The 15,423-nt window shown below is 38.4% G+C and overlaps 1 protein-coding gene across 1 annotated transcript in view; it reads left to right on the plus strand.

The window, feature by feature from the left end:
• NEB (nebulin) overlaps positions 1 to 15,423 on the plus strand; it is a 234,600-nt gene that overhangs the window by 123,363 nt on the left and 95,814 nt on the right. The window contains exons 75-84 of the mRNA XM_056117623.1: positions 184 to 288; positions 2,044 to 2,151; positions 4,637 to 4,948; positions 7,068 to 7,271; positions 8,532 to 8,636; positions 8,771 to 8,878; positions 10,251 to 10,562; positions 11,220 to 11,423; positions 12,388 to 12,492; positions 13,434 to 13,541. Of these exons, the coding sequence (XP_055973598.1) occupies positions 184 to 288; positions 2,044 to 2,151; positions 4,637 to 4,948; positions 7,068 to 7,271; positions 8,532 to 8,636; positions 8,771 to 8,878; positions 10,251 to 10,562; positions 11,220 to 11,423; positions 12,388 to 12,492; positions 13,434 to 13,541 (1,671 nt within the window). The remainder of the gene's footprint in view (positions 1 to 183; positions 289 to 2,043; positions 2,152 to 4,636; positions 4,949 to 7,067; positions 7,272 to 8,531; positions 8,637 to 8,770; positions 8,879 to 10,250; positions 10,563 to 11,219; positions 11,424 to 12,387; positions 12,493 to 13,433; positions 13,542 to 15,423) is intronic.

Raw genomic sequence — 15,423 nt, forward strand, 5'->3', positions numbered from 1 at the left:
AGTAAAATCTTCAACTTAATGAAATAGTAAGCTAAGAGTTCTTGCAAAGAGTGGTTCTTTGATAGGAATTCATATAATTCTACTAACTTTATTTCTATTTGGACAGAGGAAAAGTTGATTGGCACAAAACAAAAAGAAAATTCTTTCAACTTCAAAGTAATTTTTCATCTTTTCTACCTCTAGCGCTTATATACTGAAGCCTGGGATAATGATAAGAAAACTATCCATGTCATGCCTGATACACCAGAAATCATGCTGGCCAAACTCAACAGAATCAACTACAGTGATGTGAGTAAGCTGTTAATCTTTAAAAGAGTAGAAGGGCAAAACTGAAAAATTCTAATTGTTCCTTAGAGAAATCTCTAATATGCTTATTCCAAACTTATATTCAATAAAATACATAGATCTTCTCGGATAGATTGGGCTAGAAGTAGATCCACAAAATAGACTAGCCTTTGACAATAGGATTTCAGGGGATGGACTGCTAATGTAGAAATAACTCTACAGGTCAGTATGTTTATCAAGTCATTATTTGATGCGACAATTATTTTGTAGGCAGGCATTGGGTTGAAAAATTGAGTTTTCACATCATTTTCTATTATTTTATTACTTCAATATGTTCTGATAATTATTTAGTATTATTTACCAACATTTTTCCAGGCATATTTGCCAGCACCAACATTACCATTGAGGGAATTACTCCAAACTTCAAGTCTACAGATTGATTGTGGTCTGTGATCACAGTCCTCAGAAACTGAGAAAAATAATGATGATCACCGAGTTTTTCATAAATCCAAAAACATTCTTTTATTTTAAACTGGAGGGGTTTTTGTATTCTTTCTCCTCTTTTAGTATTACATGGCCTTTTAAAAGTATATTTTTAAAATTTTTTTAATTGAACCACCATGAATTACAAAGTTATTAAGATTGATCAGGCGTACAACGTTCCAACACCACTTTCTTTACCAGAGCCCACTTCCCTCCACAGTGACTAGAAATTCCTACCCACACTCCCACCTGTTCCTCCCCACCCCCTCCACCCCCCAGTCAGCCTCTATACACTTTATTCTTTTTTCCTTTAAGGCACTGTGCTTTATATTACTGTTAACTGACAAGCTATCATGCATGTTACTATACCTCCTTTTAGCACCCAGTCCTCATCCAGAGTCACCACTTCCTGGGGGAGCCATAGTACAGTGGATAGGGCATTTGCCTTGCAAACCTGGGTTCAATCCCTGACATCCTATATGATACCCCAAGAAAAGCCAGGAGTAACCCCTAAGCACGGCTGGGTATGGCTCAAAAAGCAAGGAAAAAAATCAAACAAACAAAAAAAAAAACAAAATAGAGTCACCACTTCCCTTTATCATTGTCATAGAGGTCCCTTCCCTATCTCCTCTTCCCTCACCAGGTGGCGACTTTCCTGCTAAGGACCAGCTCTCTGGATTTTGGTTTCTATTGTCTTCAGGCATTAGATATTCCCCACCTATGTTTCTTTATAAAAACCCACATATGGGTGAGATGATTCTGTGTCTGTCCCTCTCCCTTTGACTCATTTCACTCAGCATGATACTCTCCAGAACCATCGACATTGCAGGACTTCATCTTTTCTTAGAGCCAAGTAATGTTCACAGTGCATCTGTATCATAGCTTCTTTATTGAATCATCTCTCTTGGGCAGCTTGGTTGTTTCCAGATTTGGTCTTTTGTGGAGAGTGCTGAAATGAACATAGGTGTGCAGATGTCTTTTTTGCATTGTGTTTGCGGGTGGGGGGGCTTTATTTATAATATCATGGAAATAGTAACTAGTTGTTCTAATTATATGCCCTGATTTTTTTAAACCTTTCAATAAAATCCCAAAGTTTAGAACATCTGCTTTAGAATCCCAGAGCACTTATAAAATTTTTTATCTATAACTCTACCCTAATACTTGACTTTGTAGATTTCTTTCTGTAGTTTAAATGAGGACAGAGACGATTTAATAATAAACAGCTTCATTATTTTTAAATGGAAGGAGTAATGATTAATGATTCTATTTCCACAGAAACTCTATAAACTTGCTTTGGAGGAGTCCAAGAAAGAAGGCTATGATTTGCGTCTGGATGCCATTCCAATCCAGGCAGCCAAAGCTTCAAGAGATATTGCTAGTGATGTAAGTTATTGCTCTTGAAAGAGGTATTTCTCGCTTAAAGATGTGAAAAGATGGAAAATTTTAAAGCATTTCTGGCCAGAACTTCAGTTGTATTCCTACAAATTTTAATTTCTCTTAGTGATTCCCCTGTGTATAAAGATGTAAATGATAACAAAGTTGGAGAAAAGCACATATTTTTGTGCTTTTGAGTGCTTATGAGTTTATTATACAAAGATGAGGCAAGTATATTTTTAAAATAAGTATTAGAGGCCAGAGAAATAGTACAGTGGGAAGGGTACTTGCCTTGCATGTAGCTCTATTGGGATAGAACCCTGGCACCATATATGGTCCCACAAGCAGTGCTAGGTATGATCCCTGAGTGCTGAGCACATTCAGGTGTGGACCCCAAACAAAAATAAAAAGATGTTTAAAGATACTAAGAATTCTTCAGGGGATGGAGCAATAGCAGAGGGGTAGGGCATTTGCCTTGTACACAGCTGACCCAGGTTCGATTCCCAGCATCCCATATAGTACCCTGAGCACCACCAGGAGTAATTCCTGAGTGCAGAGCTGGGTGTGACCCAAAAAGAAAAAAAGAACTGTTCATAGCTTTACACCTCTGATATTTATAAAAGATACTGAAACTCATATAAGTCAGTCAATATAAATGTGAACACTTTACTACTACTTCTAATCTTTCATTTTGGATTTAAAGGAAAACTAGATGTTGGATGTGTCTGGGAGATTTGTTTCATCCTTTGTGACTGTTAGTGAGGTTCTCCTACCAGAAGCTCCCTAACTGGACACAGAATAAATCAAGAAAACTTAGCAAATCTTTACCAGTGCTCACTTGCCTCCTCCCTCCCTCTCACTCTCCCTCCCTCTCTTCCTTCTTCCCTTCCTCCCTCCCCCTCTCCCCCTAGCTCTCTTTTGATTCCTCTCCCTCCCTCTCTCTGTATCTCTGTCTCTTTTTCCCTCCCTCTCCATCTCTTTATTTCCTTCTCTTTCTTTCCTTCTCTCTCTCTCTCTCTCCCCTCATGTCTCTGTCTCTGTCTCTCTCTACCCACCCCCACCCCCACCCCCACCGGTATTCACTGGCTTCTCCAGGCTTAGTGCTTGAGGGTCTCTCATGGCTCCAAACCTGGACTTCCTACTCATACCACCTCCACTTCAAAGCAGACTTCCTTTCTCATGAGAAACATCACCTGAGGTGCACAGTGCCTCTCTTCTATACTAGGGCTTCTTAGGACTCGAATTCTCCCCATCCTATTGTGAAGGGTTCCACGACTTACACTCGTGATTTATTCCTTTTATTTTTAAAGCCTTTTTCTGGCTTTTAAACTGCAAGACCCACCCCATGGTCTTATGGTAAAATAGGACAGTCTATGTTATTATAGATTTCTTATTTATTTTTGTTGGGGCTGCACCCAGCGATACTCCTGGGTAGCTCCTCAATCTGGATTCAGGAATCACTCCTGGTAGTACTTGGGGAACTAAGTAGGATGCCAAGGATCAAACCTGGGTTGTCTGGATTCAAGGCAAGCATTGAATGCCCTATATTATCTTTCAAACCCCAGCAGTCTGTCATTATAGATTTTGAAAGAAAGGCATGATTCTCTCAAGGTAAAAGTTCAGGGACAGGCTGGAGAGATAGCACAGCGGGTAGGGTGTTTGCCTTGCACGAAGCTGACCCAGGTTCAATTCCCAGCATCCCATATGGTCCCCCGAACACTGCCAGGAGTAATTCCTGAGTGAAGAGCCAGGAGAACCCCTGTGCATCGCCGGGTGTGACCCAAAAAGCAAAAAATAAATAAATTAAATTTAATTTAATTTTAAAAAGTTCAGGGTGGGAAGGGGGGGGTGGGGGTGGGAGGGATGCTGGGACCCGTGGTGGTAGAGGATGGGCACTGGTGGAGGGATGGGTACTTGATCATTGTGTGACTGAAACCCAAGCACAAAAATTTTTAAGTCTATAACTCTACCTCATGGTGTTTTACTAATAAAAAAAAAAAGTTCAGGGACATTTGGTATGCTAATCAAGGTGATAATTCCTGGTGAAAATCAAAGCATTTCTCAACCAGGGAATTCACTATAAATTCTAATGGTAATATATTCTGAAATATTATTAATATCAAATATCTTTTAGGTAAAAAAAAATCACTGTGTTTTAAAATTTAAATTATGGAGGTCTCTGTTAGATGACACAGATGTTTGACTGCAGTACATAGGCAATGAAATGTAAACTACGCAGTATAGGTTAGTTGAAGGGGAAACTATATGGAACCAGAAGTTTTCCAATCTAGTCTCATTCCTGCCACCTACTGTGAGATGACCTTAGACAAATAACCTGAGGTCTGTAGGCATCAGGCTTCTATTTTGTGGAAAGAGTTCTTTTCCTCAAATTCCTGATGGTGAAAATAAAGTCAATTACTATATGAAACTTTGCAATGGGATATAAATAAGACACCCTTATCATTAATGCACATCCCTACTCTTTTTTTACCAGTACAAGTACAAGGAAGGCTACCGCAAGCAGGTTGGCCATCACATCGGTGCCCGGGACATTAAGGATGACCCCAAGATAATGTGGTCCTTGCATGCTGCCAAGATCCAGAGTGATAGGGAGTACAAGAAGGACTTTGAGAAGTGGAAGACCAAGTACACCAGCCCCGTGGACATGCTGGGCGTGGTGCTGGCCAAGAAGTGCCAGATCCTTGTAAGCGACATAGACTACAAGCATCCCCTCCATGAATGGACCTGTCTGCCCGATCAGAATGATGTCATCCAGGCTAGGAAGGCCTATGACCTTCAGAGTGATGTGAGTGGGTCAAATTTTCTTCAGTGTGTACTTAAAGGTTTTAAAAGGGGCTTCTAACTTTTTGTGTATTAAATTAAGCCCACACAGTAGTAATGTATATGCTTTTTTTGAATCATTGAAACTTAGCGATTATTTTCAAAAAATCGATGAACTCTGCATTTTTCTAGTTTTGTGCTTATCCAAGAAATAAAGAGCATAAGGGGCTGGAGAGATAGTACACCATTAAGGAGCTTTTCTTGCATGTTCAATCATGCAATTGAACCAGGTTCAATCCCTGACACCTCATATGGTCCCCCAGGCCCTGTCAAGAGTGATCTCTGAGTGCAGGGCCAGGTGTTAGCCCTGAGCACAGTTGAGTGTGACCCCCAAAACAAAAACAAGCACAAAAGAAATTTGAACATAAATATTTCAAGATGTTTGTATGAACTAAAAAAGGATGCAAAAACATTTGTGATCTCTATTGCTACAGTCAGCATGTAATACTTAAGACTACTCCAGTATGCAGCTTTTACTTTTAATTGGATGAAATGATATATTTCAGATAGAAGTTGATAGAAATTAAGGTTTTTTAATAAGACTGTTAAACAACTTCTTTTTTATCTTTATTTTTATCATTTTTATCTTTATCTTTATTTTTTATTATTATTTATTATTTTTATCTTTATTTTTATTATTTATTATTTTATTTAATTATTTATTGGTTTTTGGATCACATCCAGCGATGCTCAGGGGTTACTTCCTGGCTCTGCATTCAGAAGTTACCCCTGGCAGTGCTCAAGGGACTGTATGGGATGCCGGGGAACAAACCCAGATCGGCCACATGCAAGGCAAATGCCCTATCCACTGTACAATTGCTCCAGCTCCGGGTTTTTTTTCTATTCCCATCAATTCAAGTCAAATTAAGAATTTCCAGTTTAATGCAACCCAATTTTCCAAATGCATTAATTGCATTCTCTTTTCCTCTGACTATGAATAGGAAGTGACTATATAGCTTGTTACTAGAAGTTTAAGAATGATTGACATACACTGAGACCATTTTTTCCTAAGACACTGAAAAAATTAGCTTCCTACTATTGTATTAGGCACATTTGTTGTCTGCCCAGTAAATCATCCTCGAGACTCAAATGCTTGTTTTACAGATAAAGTGCTGACAAGTCATCATTTTTGTAAGAATGATGAAAGTGGTTGCATTGTTTTTAAAAAGTTTTTCAAAAGTCATAAAAATTAATTAGCTATTTTTCTGTGAGAAAATTCTCCATATGCCAGTTGTTTAAGTTCACTGGAGATGATGAAAGAAGGATAAACTGTTTTGATTTTAATTAAACAAGACAGGAGCTAACCATAAAAGAGAAGATAAATAAAAGTAAAAAGACAAGTTCTCTTTGACTTAGAAACATGTATATGAAAACATATGAAAAAATTGCACATTTTGCGTTTCCCAGAGAACATCATAATTCTATATATGGTCATTCAGTTTTGATCATTGCTTCACTATCTTGCATGGTTGACTGTGAAGACCATCGTCCAATGATAAAGGAGCAAACTGTTCTAGAGGATTGTGTCCTCACAAAGACACATGGCGATTAAATCAGATAATTAACACAAATAGAGGCATTTATTTTTTCTTAATGCTTAAATTTTAAAAATTGCTTCCTAGCAATAAAATTGCATAATACTAGGGAGATTTTTTTCATAGATCTTTAAAATAGCAAACATCAAAAAAATAACAAAAATAAATACAATTTTGGCTGGAGATTATACAGTGGGTTAGGCTCTTGTCTTGAATGCCACTGACCTGGGTTTGATCCCTGGCACCACATCTGGTCCCCCAAGCCCACCAGTAGTGATTCCTGAGTGCAGAGCAAGAATTAAGCCCTAAGCATCCCTGGGCATGGCCTCAAAACAAAAATAATAATAAACTTTTAAAATTAAACTGAAAACTTAGGCTGAATTCAGAAGACTAAGGGTTTGGCTAATCACTCTACATGCAAGTAGACAATATTGTGGGATTTTCAGAAATTTGCACAAATATGGTTCAGAAGTGTACATTGTCTATATGTGCCTTTCAGGCACTGGGCTGTCTAAGGCATTTCTATAAAAATTCACCATTTGTTTTCAGGCAATTTACAAGTCTGATCTTGAGTGGTTAAAAGGCATTGGATGGGTTCCCATCGGCTCTGTAGAGGTTGAGAAGGCAAAGAGAGCGGGAGAAATCCTGAGTGACAGGAAGTACCGCCAGCCTGCAAACCAGCTCAAGTTCACGTGCATTACAGACACTCCGGAGATTGTTTTGGCAAAGAGTAATGCCCTGACAATGAGCAAGGTGAGTTTCTAGATTTTTCATATGCCTGAGTCCCTGAGTCATACTTTCCTTAAATATAATTCATCAAGTGGGAAGTGCACTGAAGGATTTCAAGAGAAGGGAAATGTATAATTTTGCATAATTCTCATGCAGACCCTCTACAAATCTTCTGCTTGACTTCTAGTTGGACCTGCGTGGTTTTCTCACGGCCATGTTCCCTAGTTCTTTGTGTGTGTGAGAGATAGCGTAGTCTGGGTTGATTTCTCTGTGCATTGACCTGAACATATAGACAAGGACATTCTTTTCCTGTTTTCCTGGGCAGAGTAGGTTCAAGCCATTGGCAGCTTTAAGTCATTCTGTAAGGAATAGACTGTCATTTAGGATTCATTCTGCAATCCGAAGAACACATTGTCTTTCAAGGAGTTGCCAGCTCACAACCCTTAGGTTGTGGAAATGTACTTTGGAAAGTGAAGTTTCATTTTACAAGATACATCCTCATTTCTTTTCCCCAGAGTTCTAGCAATCTTTTATTGATACTGGACTAATTATCTGTCCATTGGATAAATCTATAATATGGACATTTATATTGAATTGAACTTACATGAATTTTCTCACACTTAGACATTGTCCAAACATTTGGCTAGGAAGAGTGGGTGCTCAGTGCATAATTTGCAATTAGCTGTCAAATATCAAACTACAGGGTTTGCAAGATTCAAACTACAGAAGTGCTTCCCTAACTCTCCCCCCAGAAACCTGTCAATCAGCAGTAATCATAGTGATGATAGCAGTAAGAAACACCACAAATGTTATGGAGTGCTTGCTACTGACTCAGGCATTTTGCTTATGTTGTAGTTAATCTTCCTGAAATATTAGATTAGAAAGATAGCATGACCCCTCTGAGAAATGAGGAGCTATATCTTACTCCAGATCATACAGGTTGGACGTAAAGAGATAGGTCTAAATTTGGGATTGTTTCTGACTCTGTTTAAGAATGTACATTATATTGTCCTATAGCGAAGCTCCATTCTTGGACAGCCTCTGAGGCAACTGAGATTCACTGGATGAAAGAATTAATAACTGAGACCATTATATTGGTTCATATGCACTATGACACTATTTCAACAAACTAGATCTTTGATTCCCTCATCTCCCAATAGCTTTAATAAGGCTCCTTTATGGTTAAATGGATTTAGTAACAATGACTGTAATGTTACAGTAATTATAGTCAGACTGTAATGTTCTGACTTTAACAAAAGTTTTACCATTCCCTCCACTCCATAGCATTTATACACAGAAGCTTGGGATGCTGACAAGACTTCCATCCATGTTATGCCCGACACCCCAGAAATCCTGCTGGCCAAGAGCAATTCTGCTAATATCAGCCAAGTAAGACTTTTTCTGATTGCTGTTGAAACTTTCCAATAATAATTACAATACGTTTCCGACCTTTCTTTCTGGAATTTACCTGTTCACTTTCTAAAACAATTTTATTTTTCTGTTATGCGTAATCCTCCATCTAGAAACTGTACACCAAGGGATGGGATGAAGCAAAGATGAAGGAATATGACCTGAGAGCTGATGCTATTTCCATCAAGAGTGCCAAGGCCTCTAGAGACATCGCCAGTGATGTTAGTGTCTTCCACCTCACCTGCCTCTCTCTCATGTTACTAACAGCCCAGAGTGCTGCAGTCTGGCCACACTTAGTAATTCTATATGTATTCTTCCCCAACCCGCTTCCTGTTTGTTGCCTTCTGTGGCCTTTCCCCTGAGGTCTCAGCAGACAGGTCACTTTGAGTTGTTGCTAGAATTGCTTCAGAAAAGGGTCAATCAGGATGCATCCCATAGAGTTATAATTTTGTTGGTATCAAAAACTGATTAAAAATTAGTGGAGGCCTCTGGAAAGAAAGATGGCGGCCGCACGGGAGCCTTGTGGACAGCCGGTTTGAGCCGGGCTCGGCGGGAGCGGCGGGGACCTCATGGGAAGGGGGGCTTTGTGGGCCGTCCCCCACGCCCCACCGAGGTCTCCAGCTGCCCCCCACGAGCGGCTCTCTGGCACGGCCACGGCCCCGGAGGCACAAGGACTTAGCACAGAGAACCAGCCGCTTGGAGCAGAAAAGCAAATGGACTATGTGTTAAACAGCGCCACCAAGCCTGCCCGGAGGGGAAAGGGTGTTGACCAGCCCGCCCGCTCCTCTCTGGAAAGAAAGATGGCGGCCGCACGGGCACAGAAACCAATCTCTTAACTATCTAACTTTTAATAGAAATTCTTCCAGGGTCAATAAGTAAAATAGCAGAAATTCAAAACCGCGTCCGCGCGACATCATTTTATTCTTAAACCAAGTTGTAGAAAGCAAATCATTTCACAACGCTGTTTCAGCATATCTGATTGTGGGGGGTGGGTCGTAAACTCTAAACAATAATTGTGCATCTTCTATCGAAACAATCTATCTAGTCAAAGTAGATAGAGTATTAACTAGAACTCATCTGCCTCACAAGAATTGGGAGGGGTGGGGGAAGGTGGGGGTCTATTGGGGTTCGGGGTTAAAAATAAGTATTGGTAAAGGGAAATGTGTTTGATATTTACATGACTGAGACCTAAACCCGAAAGCTCTGTAACTTTTCCCACAGTGATTCAATAAATAAATAAATTATAAAAAAAAAATTAGTGGAGGCCTCCTCTTCTGGCCCTTGTTCTCCCTGAACAAGTATCTTATTTGCTTGTCTCAATATCCCTTTGCTTGCTTGCTCTTTCAAGTTCTTGTTATTTCTTGAACATTATTCTTTTCCTTCTCACCCCTCCACACCACATCTAGTAAGTTTCATTCAATAATACTATCTTGCTTTACTAATATATATAATGTTATATGTGTGTGTGGTTATGGTACCTGAAGGTTGCAATGTGAATTTTTTGCCCATTTGGTTTTGGATTTCACACCTATTGTTTTCATCATACCTGTCATCTTTTATTTGGTTTCTAAAACTGTATTTCTTGCATTTTAGTACAAATATAAAGAAGCATATGAGAAACAGAAAGGCCACCACATTGGGGCCCAGAGCATTGAAGATGACCCCAGGATTATGTGTGCCATACACGCAGGGAAAATTCAAAGTGAACGGGAATACAAAAAAGATTTTCAGAAGTGGAAGACCAAGTACACCAGCCCAGTGGATATGCTGGGCATCCTGCTGGCAAAGAAATGTCAGACTCTGGTCAGTGATGTGGATTATCGAAATATCCTGCATCAGTGGACATGCTTACCTGATCAAAATGATGTTATCCAAGCAAGGAAGGCCTACGATCTTCAGAGTGATGTAAGAAAACATTAATTTTGGAAAAGCTGTATGGGAAGACATAGTTTTTTTTAATTGTCCAGTTTTTATAATTGATCCCTGTAGACCCAACCCTGGGTTGCACACTGCACAACTCCTTGGGAGCACCATCATGTTGATTAATACAACCCCCCACTTAGGATACCAAGACATGGGTGAAGGTCTTGCCCTACTTAAGTCATGTCCTTTATTCCCTGCTATAGAATCCATATTATTTTTCATGATCTTCATTATTTTTTTCAATGAACATATATTTAAAACAAACATGTCATTAATATTACTAAAATAGCTGCCACATTGTCTAAAGCACAGTACATTTTCCTTGGGTTAGTTATTATGCTATAAAGATAGAATGAGTTTCCACCAAATTTCCTAAATTTTGTTTTTCATTATATAATTTAATAAATATATAAAATTATGAACTTTAGCACTATTACAATTTTACTCCCGTAGATGACTAGAAGGGATAATTATACATTCACAAACTACTTTAACATTGATCCAAAAACTCCAGAATCATGTAAAATTTGGGGCCCTTTGGAACCACCATCGCTTTCTCTTGTTAACCCTTCAACCCCATGGACTTTATTTTTCAATTAAGGCATGGCATATTAACATTTCTGTCTAATTTCTCTGTAGAGTGTGTATAAAGCAGATCTGGAATGGCTGCGAGGCATTGGCTGGATGCCAGAAGGCTCTGTGGAAATGGTTCGGGTAAAGGGTGCGCAAGACCTAGTGAATGAAAAACTCTACAGAACAAAACCACAGGCCTTGAAATTTACTTGCATTGTTGACACTCCAGAAGTTGTCCTGGCAAAAGCCAATTCTCTGCAAATAAGTGAGGTAAGAACCACCCTTTTGCATATTTCTTTTCAGATGACACCACCCAAACTGAGCTAGTGGACTGTCCCTCTTGATTTTGAAGACTTATTGTGAGCCTTAAGAGCAACTCAGATCTCTGGAATAATTCGGTGAAAGCACATATCAAGTTCAACTCTTATAAATGTCAACCTTTCATCCTCATCTCCATACACTCACTTTAATGAACTAAAGTGAATAAATATTCCATTGCAGTTCAGTGAAATGGATATTTAAGTCCTATTAAATACTAAAATCTATAGCATAATGCTACATATTTTTTAAAAAAATTTTTTCAGTGGGGTGGGAGAACACTGGGCAGTGCTTGGGGTTACTCCTGGCTCTGTGCTGAGGAATTACTACTGGTGAGGAGGATTCCTAGGATGCAAATAATTAAACCTGTGTCAGCTGCATGAAAGGCAACCATCCTACTTACTGTACGACCACTCCAGTCCAAACAAATTAATTTTTTTAGACAGAGTTCTCCAGAAGAAAAGAATAAATGGAATGTAAATGAGAAATATATTTGTTTTATGAAATTAAATGTAGCATAGACTAGAGGCTAGAGACCAAGGAAAGCATTTAACGTCAAGCTCAAAGTTCTCCCACACCCACTAAATTATAATAATTTTCTTAGGAGCATGTGGCTATGTTTTTTTATTAAACATAAATTTTGATTAAATAAGGTCCACCCACATGTCAGAGAGTCATCTTTAGCCTGTCTACTGATGCACACTAATCCCATATAAATAATATTACCTGCATAGAAACATAAAATTGATTTTGACCAATTATCTGGGTTTGGAAACCTAGCCAAGATAAGGCTCAAAATTAATCTTTGCAAATGTATAACATCGTTTTCCTGGTTGAATACTTGCTAAGGAAGGCATGATATTTTAGATACACATCCTCTGTGACTGCACTAAAGATATTTTCCTTCTCTCCACAGAAACTGTATCAAGAAGCCTGGAACAAAGATAAAACCAATATCAACATTCCTTCCGACACACCAGTCATGTTGCAGGCCCAGATCAATGCCATGCAAATCAGTGATGTAAGAAGCAAAATATAAATAAGCATAAACATAAATAAGTATAAATAACTCTTTGGTTTGTCCAGTTACAGAGTGTTTTAACAAACAAATGACATTTCTAAGAAATGTTTGTAACTTTTTTTTTCTGAAAAGGAAAATTATTTTAAATGTAGCAGTACTGCTATTTAAAATGTTTGTAACTTTTGTTGCCAGACATTTCCCCATTAGCTGCCATTTCCAAAGCAATATGAATAGACATTTTTATCTTTTCAACATTCATTAGTTTAGATATTTGGTTGAGTCCTGGGACCATAAGATTTGAGAGATACTTGTGTCCTTTTTTCAACCTTGAAACTATCCTATCTCCAATGTTTATAGCTCAGTTTTATTGAATTTTAATGGCAAATAATTAAATTGCTTGTTAAATGCCTCTTATACAAGAAATATAAGAGATGACCATTTTTGCTGTCTTTTTTGGGTTTTAGTTGGTCTACAAGATCACTCAAGGCCATAAGAAAAGTGAAAAGATAATTTTTTCATTATGCCCATAGAGCAGAATATGTATGCTATCCATATAACACCCCTTAATTGAGACATCTGAAAAGTTGAAAAGCACCAATAGGAAAGAAATATTATCAGATCTTACCTGGAACTTGAATGAAGTTTCTCTAGCTTCACAGTAAATTCTGGTTTTTATAAACCTCAAAAACAAATATTCATACATGAATAAATTTAGATTTTTAGCTTTAAAATTTTATCAGACTTTTTCTGAATTACACCAAATAAAAAAGCCAATAAACCAAAACAATGAAAAATGACCATCTTTTCCTTAGGCGATCTTCATTTACATTATGCTTTATGATTCATATTATGATTACATTGCAAATATTTATTCCTATTCCCTGACCAAAGATTATCCTTATTTTCAATACTTGTAAACATACCTGGTTTTCTTTGCACAGAAACTCTACCAGAAAGACTGGAATGAGGCCAAACAGAAAGGCTACGACATAAGAGCAGATGCCATTGAAATCAAGCATGCCAAAGCCTCCAGAGAAATCGCCAGTGAGGTACAGCTCCTCCAATTTCCTTCTAGTTTTTCTCCTCTGAACAACAAATAAGGAGCATATTTGCTTTTGAAAATCCTCACAAACTCTTACACATTATCTTACACCGAAGAGTTAAAGTGTTAAAGCAGAGAACTGCACAGCCAAGAGGGCAATTGTCTTGCATGTGGCTGACTCTAGTTCAATTCCCTGTACCATATGGTTGCCCAAGCACTGCCAGGAGTGATCCCTGAGTAGAGACAGGATTAAAGCCCCAAGTCAAGCTGAGTATGACCCAATTCCCTCTTCCTAAATGAAAATATTAGAGGAGAACAAAAAGCATTATGGTTAATTCATTTACAGGATATTAAAAAAAACAAAGTATGAGAAGAACAAAACACATTATGGATAACTCATTTACAGGGTATTAAAAAAATAGTATGAGAAGATGGTAGAAACAAGAACCAGGTTGGAAACTTTCTACCAAAGGGGAGGGGAGGTGGCAGTTAGGACAGAGAAGGAACCACTATGACAATAATAATTGAAAATGATCACCCTGAACAAGAACTGAGTGCTGAAAAGAGGTAAAGTGATATACATGATAACCTTTCAGTAACAGTGTTGCAAACCACGGTGCCTAAAAGGAAAGAGAGAAGGAGGGAGAGAGGAAGGGAGAGACAGACAGACAGACAGACAGACAGACAGACAGAGACACAGACAGAGATAGAGAAGAAAAGTGTCTGCTATAGAGGCAGGTTGGGGGTTGTGGTTAGCGGGAGGGAAACTGGGAAAACTGGAGACATTGGTGGTGGGAAAGATACAATGATGAAGAGATGGGTGTTGGAACATTGTATGACAGAAACTCAATCACGAATAACTTCGTAACTGTATATCTCACGGTGATTCAATAATGCCCAGTCACGGTCACAGTCCTCCCGTTGTTCATCAATTTGCTCGAGCGGGCCCAGTAGCGTCTCCATCGGATTCAATAATAATAATTTTAAAAGTATAAAGTTTAGGGGGCTGGAGCAATAGCACAGCGGGTAGGGTGTTTGCCTTGCATGCAGCCGACCCAGGTTCGATTCCCAGCATCACATATGATCCCCCGAGCACCGCCAGAAGTGATTCCTGAGTGCAAAGCCAGGAGTAACACCTGAGCATCACCAGGTGTGACCCAAAACGCAAAAAAAAAATTAATTAATTAATAAAAAGTATAAAGGTTAGCATACATAAGGTATATGTGACAAATAATTTCTAATTTTTTGAAAAAGAAGTGAAATATTGTGGAGTCTATATCAAATTCTTGGAAAAATTCAGGAATTAGTATTTTTATCCCAAATATGCTCATAAATATAAAAAATAGATGGTAGTTTTATAAATGTTTTTAAAATTTTTATTAAGACATCATGATTGAAAAGTTATTCATAGCTGTTTCAGGCATACAATGTTCCGACACAAATCCCACTGCCAGCATCAACTTCACTCCACCAGCGTCCCCAGGTTTCCTCCCAATCCAAGTCTGCTTCCTTGACAGGAATGTTTTTAAGTTTCATAAAAGACTTAAGGCTAAATTTTTTAATATTGGAGGTTTTATATGACATTCAGTAACCCTGAAGTTTGTGTAGCTTATTAACTGTCAAAATAATTATCCTATCAAATACCCTCGTTCTAAATCCTTACACCACTATTGTAATCTTTCTCTGGTTCTTCTTTCTTCTCATCTTATGTATTCAGCTCTATCTTCCATAATCCTCTGTTTTATCTTTAATCACAGCCAGGGGCCAGAACAACAGGTACACTCCCTATACATACAAAGGACTCAAGTTTCATCTTTGACACCATTTAGGGTTCCCTGTACCCAACCAAAAATGACCTCTGATTGAGTACAGAGCTAGGAGTAAACTCT

This window comes from Sorex fumeus, unplaced genomic scaffold, assembly GCF_029834395.1.
Source record: "Sorex fumeus unplaced genomic scaffold, SorFum_2.1 ptg000035l, whole genome shotgun sequence".
NCBI classification, from domain to species: domain Eukaryota; kingdom Metazoa; phylum Chordata; class Mammalia; order Eulipotyphla; family Soricidae; genus Sorex; species Sorex fumeus.